The 14,165-nt window shown below is 42.8% G+C and overlaps 1 protein-coding gene across 6 annotated transcripts in view; it reads right to left on the bottom strand.

Annotated features, from left to right (window-relative positions):
* Positions 1 to 14,165, bottom strand: part of LOC308706464 (transforming growth factor beta-1-induced transcript 1 protein-like) — a 216,039-nt gene that overhangs the window by 96,463 nt on the left and 105,411 nt on the right. For all 6 annotated transcript variants that reach the window (XM_081392121.1, XM_081392122.1, XM_081392119.1 and 3 more), the window contains one exon: positions 2,158 to 2,294. In XM_081392121.1, coding sequence (XP_081248247.1) covers positions 2,158 to 2,294 — 137 coding nt within the window. The remainder of the gene's footprint in view (positions 1 to 2,157; positions 2,295 to 14,165) is intronic.

The following is a 14,165-nucleotide window of genomic DNA, read 5'->3' as shown; positions in this document are numbered from 1 at the left end:
AAGTATACCTGGAATAGTTCCACTTTAGCACAAGCAAGTATATTAAATACAACTTTAATTGAACTTGATGAGTTTAGTACAAAATTTGTTGTTCTAATTTAACAGACTTTAAGTATACTAATTTATAGTGGGCCACTATATTGCACTTAAGTATACTATTTTTTCACTAGGGCAGGAATTTGTTGCTGTACCATTGAAGTGTAGTTGAAATATTAATTTTGTTTCAAAATCAGATTGCAAGATTAATTTATGTTGACATTAAGATTCAGTTGTATTTTCAATGTATTAACAAAAGTCATTTAATCATCAACACATTGTAACATTGACCCAACAATATTACCAATACTACCAATGATTCTTTTTGTTAATTTCAGTGTTGATTCAGCAGTGATGTAGAATTAACATCACAGTTTAACATTAATTCAATAACATTACTATTGGTTATTTTAGTTTTATTTATATTTATTTATATTATTTCAATATTGATTCAACAACGGTGGTGTAGAATCAATCATAGTGTAACGTTGATTCAATGACATTGATTTTTTTTTTTTTTTTTTAAATCTTACCATTGTTTCAACATTAATTGCATGTGTAAAAGTGATATTGAACCAACATCACTTCATAACGTTGATTCAATGAAATTACTATGGATTTTTGTTGAAATCTCACTATTGTTTCAACATTAATTGCTGGTGCAAAAATTATATTGAACCAACACCACTTTGTAACGTTGATTCAATGCAATTAGCATAGACACATCTATATTGACATTGAAAAATTGCTTGTTATCTGGGTACTCTTTCTGAAAACACAGGACGTGAAACAATCCTGTACAATGATAAATAGTAATACTCTGCATTGTTATCACATGACCTTAAAATATCACCTCACCTTTAATTAAGAAAGTACCATCGTATTATAATTTCTAAAAAGAAAATGCTCTTATTTTGCATTTGCAACCCAACTTTTGGCAGTCTGCAGTCAGTTGTGTGCAAGCAAATTTAACTGATCGTGTGTATTTTCCAGATTATTTGTATACAGCACAGCTACTTTCTTTTTGTAAATTAAAGGTAGGACACATTAAAGGGCTAGTTCACCCAAAAATGAAAATCCTGTCAGTAATTACTCACCCTCATGTTGTTCCAACACCGTAAGACTTTCGTTCATCTTCGTAACACAAATAGATATAAGATATTTTTGATGAAATCTGAGAGCTGGCTCACTCCTTCACTGGCTGCAAGGTAATTTCATCTGCCAGCCCAGAAAAGTTAGTAAAGACATCGTTAAAATAGTCCAAGGGACTACAGTGGCTCAACCTTAAGTTTATCAAGTGACGAGAATACTTTTTGTGCGCTAAAAAAACAAAAATACGACTTTATTCAACTATTCATTTTCTTCTGTGTGGGCCTCTGATGTGAGTTCACGAGAGCGTCACGACGCTTGCGTGAGAACTGAGAAGATGACGCAGATGGGTCTCAATGTAGTGTTTAAAATGGGTTCTAAAGTGTGCATTTCCTTGATGTCCGAATTGTGAGAAACCAATGAGAAAACGTAAAAGTGCCTTACCAATGCCACAAAATTAATGGCTTACCTTTCACACTTTCCCATCAAATGATCGTAAGCGTCATCTCCTCAGTTCTCGTGCATGCGTCATGGCGGTCTCACCATGAACGTCAGAGGCCCACACAAAAGAAAATGACTAGTTGAATAAAGTGTTTTTTTTTTGTTGTTTTTTTCACAAAAACTATTCTAGTCGCTTGTTAAACTTAAGGTTGAGCCACTGTAGTCCCTTGGACTATTTTAACGATGTCTTTACTAACTTTTCTGGGCTGACAGATTAACCTTACAGCCCATGAAGGAGTGAGCCAGCTCTCAGATTTCATCAAAAATATCTTAATTTGTGTTCCGAAGATGAACAAAAGTCTTACGGAGTTGGAACAACATGAGGGTGAGCAATTACTGACTGGACCAATGACTGTCATGGACTTGCAGGGTTATATTCTGTTCTTGCACATAGTCAATGAACAACTTTTAGTAATAATAATAATAATAATAATACATTTTATTTATTTGGCGCCTTTCTGGACACTCAAGGTCGCCTGTAACAGTAACAAGTTACAAGTTAAAGTTACTCACTAGTAACAAGTTACTCACCTGCGATGTTGAACTGTGTGGCATTAAGCTCCTGTAGTAAGTGATCAAGTTCACTCAGCCCTCCCCCCAGAACCGAGGCAGAGGAGAAAGCAGGAGGAGGGTCTGCTGTGCGTGGGAAGCGTGGCTTGCATACGGTACTGAGAAAAACACAAGTTACAAAAAAATCTATTAATAAGGGCCTACTACAACACTCACAATCTCAATGTGTATTCCAAGGAATAGTTCTTTCAAAAATTAAAATTCTTATATATTTTTATTTGAGCTCTTCTGCTAACAAATTCTGCATTTATTTGATTAAAAAAAAAAAAAAAATTAATACAGCTGTTTTCTATATGAATATATAGTAGAGTGTAATTTAATCTTGTGATCAAAGCTGAATTTTCAGCATCATTACTCCAGTCTTCAGTGTCACATGATCCTTCAGAAATCATTCTAATATGATGATTTGCTGCTCAAGAAACATTTCTTATTATTATCAATGTTGAAAACAGTTATTCACATTTTTTTTTTTCAGGATTCTTTGATGAATAGAAAGTTCAAAAGAACAGAATTCAGAAAAAGAATTTATCTGAACTAGAAAGCGGGGGGATAAAGGGGGGGGGGGCAAAATAAATCAATACATTGAATTAAATTGACCAAAAGTAACAGTAAAGATTGTAAAGATTAAAGTAAAGTAAATATTTATAATGTTACAAAAGATTATATTTGAAATAAATGCTGTTCTTTTGAACTTTCATTCATCAAAGAATCCTGAAATAAAAATGTGAATAACTGTTTTCAACATTGATAATAATCAGAAATGTTTCTTGAGCAGCAAATCCGCATATTAGAATGATTTCTGAAGGATCATGTGACACTGAAGTAATTTGATCACAGGTATAAATTACAGTTTAAAATATATTAAAATAGAAAACGTCTCGGTTACGGATGTAACCCTCGTTCCTTGAGTAGGGAACGGAGACGTTACGTCGGATGATGACGATTGGGGTTTCGCTTAGAAAGCCTCTCACCTTCGAGTATATAAAACGAGCCAATGGCAATGAAATGCCATGGGTCTGCGGAATTTGCATAGCGTATCTCCGCCCACCGCAGGGGGTATATAAGGAAGTACGCTGCAATATGCAGATATGTCTTCGCTGAGGAGCCGAGACTGAACTCAGGCGTCTTTCAGCGATACAGCGGAAGTGGCAGGAAGACGTAACGTTCCCTTTCGTGGTCACTCCGAGTTACGTCGGATGACGACGATTGGGGTTCCAGTCTAATCACGCCACCTCGCCTGTCATCCAGTGCCCTGCGTAAGTCTGAGCTCCCTGTTGTGAGAATAGCACGAACGAAGGAGTCCTATTTAACACAGGAATACCAAGGTACACTGGGAAGCATATCTCAGGAGAAATATGCAATTATGCCCAACCATTAAGGGGGGGACTTGAGAGACACATATGACCCAGAGGGATGCATATGGGGTATCACTGAGGTGTCCAGCCGCAGGTGGAATATTTAAACCCCAGGGGTGGCAAGGTGGCTTGCCAAGGGAAAGACACACGCTCAAAAGAGACTTACAGTGGAATACACATGTGGGGGTCGCCCAAAGGGGGGACCATGCACATGGAGGCACCTAGTCAAGCGCAAGAGCTGTGTTATGGCAGATTGGCATAACTCAGGCGTTGACGTAACCAGTGCTGGAGGAACTCAGAGCTTATCAGACTCACCTGAAAAGATGATCGCACGTATCCCGTCCGTGGAGAGGAATGGCGAGCAAGCGAAGACACCTGAGCAGAATCTAGTACCGGCTGGTTGAAGCGAGTACATGAGAAGAAACTGGCTCTACTCGGAGATTATAGAATCTCGCGAATGTGTTGGGTGTCGCCCAGCCTGCAGCTCTACAAATGTCTGTTAGCGAGGTGCCATGCGCTAGAGCCCAAGAAGAAGCCACACTATGAGTGGAGTGGGCTTTCACACCAAGGGGGCATTGACGACCTTGCTGCTGGTATGCCAAAGCAATGGTATCCACTATCCAGTGAGATAACCTTTGCTTTGAGAGAGCCTTTCCCTTCAGCTTCCCACCATAACAGACAAAGAGCTGGTCTGAGGTCCTGAAACACCGTGTTCTGTCTACGTAAGCACGAAGGGCGCGTACTGGACAGAGCAGTGCCAAGGCTGGGTCTGCCTCCTCCAAGGGCAGCGCTTGCAGGTTCACTACCTGGTCTCGAAAGGGTGTGGTAGGAACCTTGGGCACGTATCCAAGCCGGGGTCTCAGGATCACGTGAGAGTTAGCCGGCCCGAATTCCAGGCACGCTTCGTCAACCAAAAATGCCTGCAGGTCCCCTACCCTCTTGATGGAGGCCAATGCAACCAGGAGCGCTGTCTACATAGACAGGAACTTAAGCTCCGCTGACTGTAAAGGCTCAAATGGAGCACTCTGCAGGGCAGTTAGAACCACTGAGAGGTCCCAAGAAGGTACGAGGGGAGGACGAGGAGGATTTAGTCTCCTCGCTCCCCTCAGGAACCTGACGATCAGGTCGTGCTTCCCCAAAGACTTACCATCAACTGCTTTGTGATGTGCGGCAATGGCGGCAACATACACTTTCAGGGTGGAGGGAGACAGCCTTCGCTCCAACCCTTCTTGCAGGAAGGAAAGCACGACACTGATCGGGCATTTCGTGGGTTCTTCGTTTAGAAGAACACCAGTTGACGAAGAGGTTCCACTTCAACGCATAGGCATGTCTCGTGGACGGTGCTCTAGCGGAAGTGATGGTAGCCACCACCGCAGGTGGTAGGGTACTCAAACCTGCCTCGTCCCGTCCAGGAGCCACACGTGGAGGTTCCAAAGATCGGGATGAGGGTGCCAAAGGGTGCCCCGTCCCTGAGAAAGGAGGTCCTTCCTCAGAGGAATTGGCCAGGGAGGTGCTGTCGCGAGGAGTACTAGTTCGGAGAACCAGGTCGGTTGTGCCAATACGGGGCAACCAAAATGACCTGCTCCTCGTCCTCCCTGATCTTGCGCAAGGTCTGCGCAAGAAGGCTCACTGGGGGAAACGCATACTTGCGTAGGCCCCGCGGCCAGCTGTGCGCCAGTGCATCCGTGCCGAGCGTGCCCTCGGTCAGGAAATAAAACAGGTCGCAATGGGACGAGTCGTGGGAGGCAAACAGGTCTACCTGTGCGTCGCCGAACTGATCCCAAATCAGCTGGACCGTCTGGGGATGGAGCCGCCATTCTCCAGCGAGAGGCCAAACTCGAGACAGCTCGTCGGCCGCCTGGTTCAGGTGTCCCGGGATATAAATGGCTCGAAGCGACCTCAGATGCTTCTGACTCCATATGAGGAGGTGGCGAGCGAGTTGCGACATACGGCGGGAGCGTAGACCACCTTGATGGTTGATGTACGCTACTGTCGCGGTATTGTCTGATCGGACTAGTACGTGCTGACCCCTGAGCAGCGCACGGAAGCGGTGCAGGGCGAGACGCACAGCCAGCAACTCGAGGCAATTGACATGCCAAAGGCGCTGGGGTCCTATCCAGGAGCCTGCGGCAGCATGACCATTGCACATGGCGCCCCAGCCCGTGGTGGAGGCATCTGTTGATATAACAACATGCCAGGAAACTCGTTCTAAGGGCCCTCCGGCCCGTAGAAACTTGAGGTTCGTCCACGGGGTGAAGGTCTGACGGCAGGCTGGAGTCACTGGGACTCGAAGCGTGCCGTGTTGCCATGCCCACCTCGGGACTCGATCGCGAAGCCAAAGCTGAAGCGGTCTCATATGAAGCAATCCCAGCGGCGTTACTGCGGCTGCGGATGCCATATGCCCCAGAAGCCTCTGAAATAGTTTCAGTGGATCCGCACTCTTGCCCTCGAATTGGCGAAGACAAGTCAGCAATGACTGCGCGCGCTCGCTCGTAAGCTGCGCGCACATGGCGACCGAGTCGATCTCCATACCGAGAAAAGAGATCCTCTGCACGGGGCAGAGTTTGCTCTTCTCCCAGTTGACCCGAAGGCCCAGACGAGCTAGGTGCCGGAGCACTAGGTCCCTGTGTTCGCAAACCTGGCCTCGAGAGTGAGCTAGGATTAGCCAGTCGTCGAGATAGTTCAGGATGCGAACCCCGTGTTCCCGGAGGGGAACAAGGGCTGCCTTGACGACCTTCGTAAAGACGCGAGGAGACAGGGCTAGCCCGAAAGGGAGAACCGCATACTGGTATGCCTGCCCCTCGAAAGCAAACCGTAGAAACGGTCTGTGTCGAGGTAAAATGGAGACATGGAAGTAGGCGTCCTTCAGGTCGATCGCTGCAAAGCAATCCTGCGGCCGTACACACTGGAGGATGTGTTTGGCCGTTAGCATCTTGAACGGCAGCCTGTGAAGGGAGCGGTTCAAGACGCGCAGGTCGAGGATTGGCCGTAACCCACCGGACTTCTTGGGTACAATGAAGTAAGGGCTGTAGAAGCCGGACTTCATCTCGGCTGGAGGGACAATCTCGATCGCACCCTTCGCCAGTAGGGTGGCGACCTCCGCTCTCATGACAGGGGCATTGCCCCCGACCATAGTGAAGCGGACTCCCCTGAAGCGGGGAGGAGATATCGCGAACTGAATCGCGTAGCCGAATCTAATGGTTCTCGCGACCCAGCGGGACAGTCTGGGAAGCTCTAGCCAGGCCTCCAGAAAGTGCACCAGCGGGGTCATACGAACCACAGACGTACCGTCGGTGGGGCAGCGAGGCGGAATGACCGGCACCGGTCGCTATGCAATACGCTATGCAAATTCCGCAGACCCATGGCATTTCATTGCCATTGGCTCGTTTTATATACTCGAAGGTGAGAGGCTTTCTAAGCGAAACCCCAATCGTCGTCATCCAACGTAACTCGGAGTGACCACGAAAGGGAACTGATATTTTTAAATTCTCATAATATTTATGTCACGAATTAGGTCCAATGAAGATGATGAACATTGAAAAGTAACAAGATTAGTTTAATAAGTAACTCAAAGTAATAACCATTATGCGAGACAGCGTGTAACGCACAAACAGTGTGCACTTAAAGTCCCCATGAAATCAAAATTGACCCTATTTACTTTGTTAGCACATATTACTAGTCTTGTGGTGAACAATTAATCCGTGCAAGTAAATATATAAAAAAAAAAATTTACCATGGTAATCTTTAAAGGAGAACTCAGCAACTCTAGCGAACTCTAGTCACTTCTTCGCTGATTTTCCCTTTTGTTGTCGCATGTTTTCCCCACGAGCTCCCCCTACAGCTGTGGGGCGTATATTTCACAACACGGTCGTAAAAAACTCACTTGCGGCGGCCTCCTCCCCCTCTCTACAGCTGCTCATGTGTGTTTGTTTTGATCGGAGCAAGCCAACTGTATCGTGTGGAGCTATGTCTACCGAGGTGGGTAATCTGGTAATACATCATACATGCGTGTGTGTTTATGTCGAATTGCCGTAAAGCAATTTGTGTTTCGCGCTCGTTCTCGCTTTTCACGAGACTTCCAATTTCTATCTTGCCGGGACGGTAGTCCCCAAGTTGCAAGGTTGGTTTTCCGCCTGGGAACGCTGGGGGGAGCGGGGAAAGTCACCAATATCACCAGAACAGGTTGTTTAACCATCCAAATGATTTCTAGACAGTTTTATTAAGTTAAAAAAGTTGCCAAGTTCTCCTTTAATCAAAATCTGAAAAGTTACTTCCGGGTCTGGAATGGCGTCTTTTTCTGATGACGTAGGTTTGACGGCTTGGTTTGAAAACGCTTAACCACTCCCCTCAAACCGTTAGTCTGCTATGAGCAGAGATGGAGAGGAGGAGCGCTAGAGTAAAACCCTGCCCTCTGTTCAATATTCCGTTTCACTTGGAAATACGTCATAACACTGGAGAAAAGTCGTTTGCAACTTCCGGTTCACGGGGACTTTAACACAAACAATAACCGACCATGAACATAGACACGAGAGGAACTTAAATACACAGATCAATTAGTGAAGACAAGGTGACAACAGCTGAACTTTACGTGGGTTGTGCCTCGGCACGGCACAGCGCGGATGAATCCAATGTCAGGGTTCCAGACTGCGACCATTTTTTGAGAATGTGCGAGTTAAAATTTTATGTGGTCGCATGTGTGCGAGTGCGTGGTCATATACTCAGTTAAATTCACGCATGCGCAACTGCTGCAGTCCGTAACTTGTGTTCAAAATGAACGAGTACATCATGAATCCATTTTCCAAACCGTGTCTTTGACTTATCCTGAATCACTACGGTACGCCTATAATAAGTGTTTATATTCTGACTATTTTATCCCGGGGTCGGCTCGGCTGCGGAGTTGCCCAATGCCTGCGTGACTCGGCATAGACATTAAGGCGAGACACGGCAGGCAAAAACATTGTTTTTTTTTTACTGGTCAATTTTGAGATTTTGGGATATTTGTCTTCAATAACATGTCTTCTTTCAGACTGTGGTGAAAAAAAGTCCGAAATACACATTTTAGTTCTTTATTTTGTTACACTTTGTCTGTTTGTGTCTGTAGATTTCGCGTAAATTCAACAAAAGTTGTCGTTGTAAATCATCCCGCCGATCCGCGATCTCTGTCTGCTCTCTGTCATCACAGGCACGGCTGGAAAGCTCTCTCTTCACTGTACAATGCTGTCGGATCCAAATATGGTCATTTCCTTTTTATCAGCAACCAATCGCGAAAGTAAAAGGGCTGAATGCGCAATCTCATTGGCTGATGATAAATCTTTAAAGCCCGTTTTCTCAAAATGACCTTTCTCTCATACTCCAAGTCTGAAATCTCCACTTCAGTAGCACCTATATACACCAATCTTTCCAGTCTTGTACCTAGTTATATTATGAAGACATTTACAGAGGGATTTGTAAATATATTATTCCTAGCCTGATTTATATAACATTTTATTCCAAAAAACATGGCGAAAATCATTTTTTTAAGGCTATTGACAGTATATTCTGATTTACAGGATAACAGAAGTAGATATGCATAAATCCCTCTGTAATTTTTTTCCCATCTAATATGTGAACACAATGAAAAAATATTTTTTAACCTGGCTTTATCCAATACTCAGATTTCATTTTTTTAAATATATGCAAAATAGCGCATATTTAATTAGAAATGGCCTAATTTGCATATTTAAACATTAAATTACAGAAAACTTGTAATACATTTTTTTCTCATCTTAATGTAGGTAATCAACTGGGAAAGTTTCATGGTGATATCTGCTAGTTAAAAATTTTACCATATTCACCTGTAGTGTCTCGCCTTAACGGAGAGAAGTAGCTCCGGCTACAATGTTCTTCCTCAAGACACTTGCAGTTTATTTATTAACGAACGTACACGTCACGCGCATTGCACACTGATAATTCAGGAATTACAAGCCAACGGGCCAGCATACAGCCTCAGACACAACTGATGACGAGAGCACAGGTGCGGACAGGGAGGAACCAAGTGAGCAAAGGAATATAATAAATACATATTATGTTTATGTTTGATTATACAAAAATTAGGGCTGTCAAAATGAACACGTTAACGCATGCGATTCATTTTTTCAGAATTTTTCCGTTTTTTTCATTCAAGTGCAAATAAACAATTCAAGCGCGATAAAACGCAAAAATAAGAACTTAAATCTGTACTGGCTGTCTGTAAATCTCCTCTCTGTGTGATACACACAACACACACACACACACACACACACAGGACCTCATGTGCACAGAATGCCGCTTCAGACAGCGCAGCCGCATTGAGTTCTCTTTCACGCTTGAACGGACAAAAACACACAAAAGTATGCCAAAATGTTCACTTTGTCGAGTATCCTCGTAAGCACAGTATTAAATTAGTTAAAAAGTGTTAAATGAACGCAAAGAGTTGTGACAACATCGGATGCTTGTCAGATCCAGATCCGCATTGTATGCATCAGATCTTAAAGCAACAGCAGCCTAATAAACCCGCTTCTGTGATACATTAATGTAAAAAAATCAAATCAAAGAAAAAAGTCAGAGAAAATTACAGTGAAGACTGTATCAGACTGTTAACTCAAAGGGGAAATAATAATAATAATCCATAATTACCAATTATGATTAATTATTAATATTTGGGTCAGTTAATTAGATTAACTTTGAGGTAAGCTAATTAATATTACAATCAATTAATCAGTTCCAATGAACTCTTTGATTATTCATTTATTCTAAGAAAAGTGTATCTTTCATCGTCACTGAAAAATAATTATTCCTTAGCATGTACAGAAATTAGAGCATACTGTAACGAAATCAAAATCGTAAAAGGGACTTTGTATGCAAACAGAGGATCAGAAATCAAATTCATAATTGTGCACAAGTTTTATTAACTAAATCACAAACATAATTAACACTAAACAAACATAAATACATTCATCCATCCATACATACATGCATAGGTAAAGGGGTGAGTGATGTGGAACCGGAAACAGGAAATAGAACTATGGAGCAAGATCTAATTTTGTATGAGAAGAACCATCAGCTAATCATTTTCAGAGCACCTCATTAAATTGATTTACTTGCATGGTCAGTTGCAATTCTGGACAATTACTGAAGTTGTTGAAAAATGAGTCCGTTGGGGGGTCCGTGAAGGCCCCCCCACGGGATTCACTTGGAGCTGCAGTTTAGGTCCGAGGACAAGAGCAAAGAGGGCCGGATCTTGTGGTCAGTGACTTTTAAAGCTTGACAAAGGACAGCCCTATGCAGGCTGGTTCACCCAATGAGAAGGGTAGAATTTCTGGCGGGAGTTTCTTCTGTCACCAGGATTTACAAGCCTTTGTCTTAAGCGTGCTCACTCGGACTGGCATGCTGGATTGGTGTTTAATGACACTACTAAGGAAGATTCTTAGTAATTCTAATGTGTTGCACAGCTATTGGCATATCATGTACACAATCATTTCGATCTTCAAAGTACCAATTTATCGAGACCAAACATGTTATAAGTGGGGTTACATTGACAGTTGGTCCTGTAATAACTACATAGCATCAAAGAGATCATAGTATCAACAGAATTATTAAAATACAAAACACACAACAGTAAATCATTCTCAAAATGTTCTGGAATGCATGTTCATTTCATGTTAGTCAGTTCATCAATAAATGAATGCAGGAGAGTTTGTTCTGATATCTGTGGCAGAGTTAGTTAATTGTTAGCATTCCTGAGAGTCATAAAAACATCCTATCTGATCGCGGCCATGGCAACCAGGCCCCTTTCGCCCCGCCTGGGGGGTTGGGACCCTGCTCTTGGATGGAAGTTTTTAAAGATTTGTGTGTGCATATGGCAAATAATTGTGTCTGATTTGTCTCAGTCGCTACAAGACTGAGAGGTGTTTGATAACTTTATTCAATTTGTGTATATTTCCTACCTAATAGATCAAATATTTAAAATATACTTTATGTTGTTTCTACATTAATTTGGAGATTAAATGTGAAATTATTACAATATAAAAATATATTAAAAACCAAACAATGTTATGTGTGATTAATCGCAAATAGGCTAGTTAATTGTTTTAATCAATTGACAGTACTAAATAAAATACAATCAAACATTAAAAAACATACGTGGTGTTTTTTGATAGTTATTTTTATTGGTTTTCATTTAAAATATTAAAACATTTTGCCAACATGAGGTCTTGTGTCACTGTCAGTCTTTTTACATCAGTGCAAAACTAGGGTACGCAGATTAGGACAACTATTCATCGGCATGCATTGATTAATTCCATGTTGTAAAAAAAAAAACAATTTGGTGCGACCAAATCATGTGCTGGTGCGAATTTTCACCGGAAAATGTCATCTGAACAAGTAAGGAACATACACTTTTGTTCTGACCAACTAAGGGGAAAAAAGCATTGCAGTAAATCACGCTGATTAAATTTAACAATCGCTTATCATATCACGTCAAACGTGCAAATTATACTTTGTTCTCAAATTGTTAATGTTAACAACATCAGCATTGCATGACTACATTTAATGTGTATTAGGGCTACCAGTAGTTCAGTTCCCTTTCAGTCGCTCACATTCGACGTAACGTCGACATGACGACGTAATTGGGATCGCCTTGAGTGACCAATCTACTTCGAGAGTATTAAAACGAGCCAATGCACATTGGCATGTGATAATTGCATCAGCTGCTCTGCTTGCAGCACGAGCATATAACGAGCAGCAGGTGCGTCGCATATTGTCTTTTGCTTCGGAGCCAAGCGGTTCTACTGTTCCTGCTCTACAATCTTCTGACAGTGTTAAACTTCAAAAGAAGAAAACGAGTCTGCTTCTTCAGGAGAATGCCTCTTCAAGCTGGTGTTGGTGTTACAGCGCAGACAGCGCTGGTCGCGATCTCACAGAGAACAAAACAGCTGTTTTCACAGCTCAGAATGTTGCGCCTTCAATGAGAATGTGAGTGCTCACATCAGGCTTGCACTATCGTCCTGTTTGTGTAGCCACAGTCATCCCTGGGTGCTTCAGCACCAGAGAGAGCAGTTTTTCCTGAAAGAGCATACACGGTTTGACACTGCATCTTTTTCAAGACGTCATTCAAACCGTGTATTTCTGGATGCGGTCGTTTCCTATCCTCATGTGATGGCCACGATCACTGTTTCGCATGCCTGGGCTTAAGTGTGCTGTAACTGTGTTCGTAGGTGGTTTATGTTCTCTCTTGAGAGCATGACCACGTCGGCACATTGTTCGTCTTGCCTTTCTCTTTTTTTTTTATCGTGATCAGCGTGCCGTGGAGCTGTAGGCTGACAGCGCGGGTTGTCACGGCAACCTAGTGCGTGTCGTTCAGCGCTCTATATGCGCGGTCGAGATTCAAGAGATTCAGAGAGAGGGCTGTTACGCTCTGGAAATGAAGATGATGCTGAGCTCACACTATAATGTTGTGTATGCTCATGCTGAATCAGATTCTGACTTGACAGCCATGCTTTCCCGGGTTACACTGGGGGCGAAGTGCGACACGTAATTGCCTTGCCCAGCCCCCGTGCCTACCCGGATGTGTGTGAAAAACTTTTTGCAGTATGGAAGCATTTTGGTGCCAATATGGCAAGCCAAATGTGCCAAAATCTGCAGAGAGTTTTTCCTCTCTCACTACCCTCAATGGTAGGGCGGCAGTACTAATGCAGACCGCCTCTTCCCTGCATGTGACAGCCACCCTGCAAAAAAAAAAAAAAAAAATGTGGAAGGCCAACAGTCATAATGCATGAGGGTAGTTCTGAGTCGGGGTTGAGCTGCGCCTGGTGACTGACCGTGTTAAGGCGAGAATTTTTTTTATTGGTCAATTTTGAGATTTTTGGATATTTGTCTTCAATAACATGTCTTCTTTCAGACTTGTGGTGAAAAAAAGTCCGAAATACACATTTAGGTCTTTATTTTACTGCACTTTGTCTGTTTGCGTCTGTAGATTTCTCATAAATTCAACAAAAGTTGGCGTTCTAAATCAACATGCTGCTCCGCGATCTCTGCCGGAACCCAGTCATCACGTACACTGCTGGAAAGCTCTTTCTCTTCTGTATAATGCTGTCGGATCCAAATATGGTCATTTCCTTTTTATCAGCAACCAATCGTGAAAGTAAAAGAGGGGATTTAACTCTAAATGCGCAATCTCATTGGCTGAAGACAATTTCTGACAATGTGATTCGTTCAGAATCGTCACATGGTATACTTTGACGCTTCCTTGTTTGGTTTAGCTTTCCGCGGGATCTTTTGAGTGAATGAATGAAAATGACTTCGCGTCAGTCATCGAAAAGAATACAGCAGTTGTCACTTGCCAGGGGGAAAAGGAAAATTAGTGATGTTTTACCCAGTGAAATGCCCTCGGGAAGCGCATCTGAACGTAAGCTGTCGATGGGAAACCACGGTGGTTTAGATATAAGCCAATCTATAAATAAAGTGCACTCTACACAACAGTGGCTGCTTGTTCATGTTGCGCGACTGAATGAGCTGATTGGTGATTTAACTTGTCCGAATTGTGGTATGTCAGGGCTAAAAATTAATATAGATCCACAGAATCAAGGGTTCTGTAGC

This window comes from Scardinius erythrophthalmus, assembly GCF_964197995.2.
Source record: "Scardinius erythrophthalmus genome assembly, chromosome: 18".
Taxonomy (NCBI): domain Eukaryota; kingdom Metazoa; phylum Chordata; class Actinopteri; order Cypriniformes; family Leuciscidae; genus Scardinius; species Scardinius erythrophthalmus.
The sequence above is the reverse complement of the archived record's forward strand: the minus strand, read 5'-3'. Positions and strand labels throughout refer to the sequence as shown.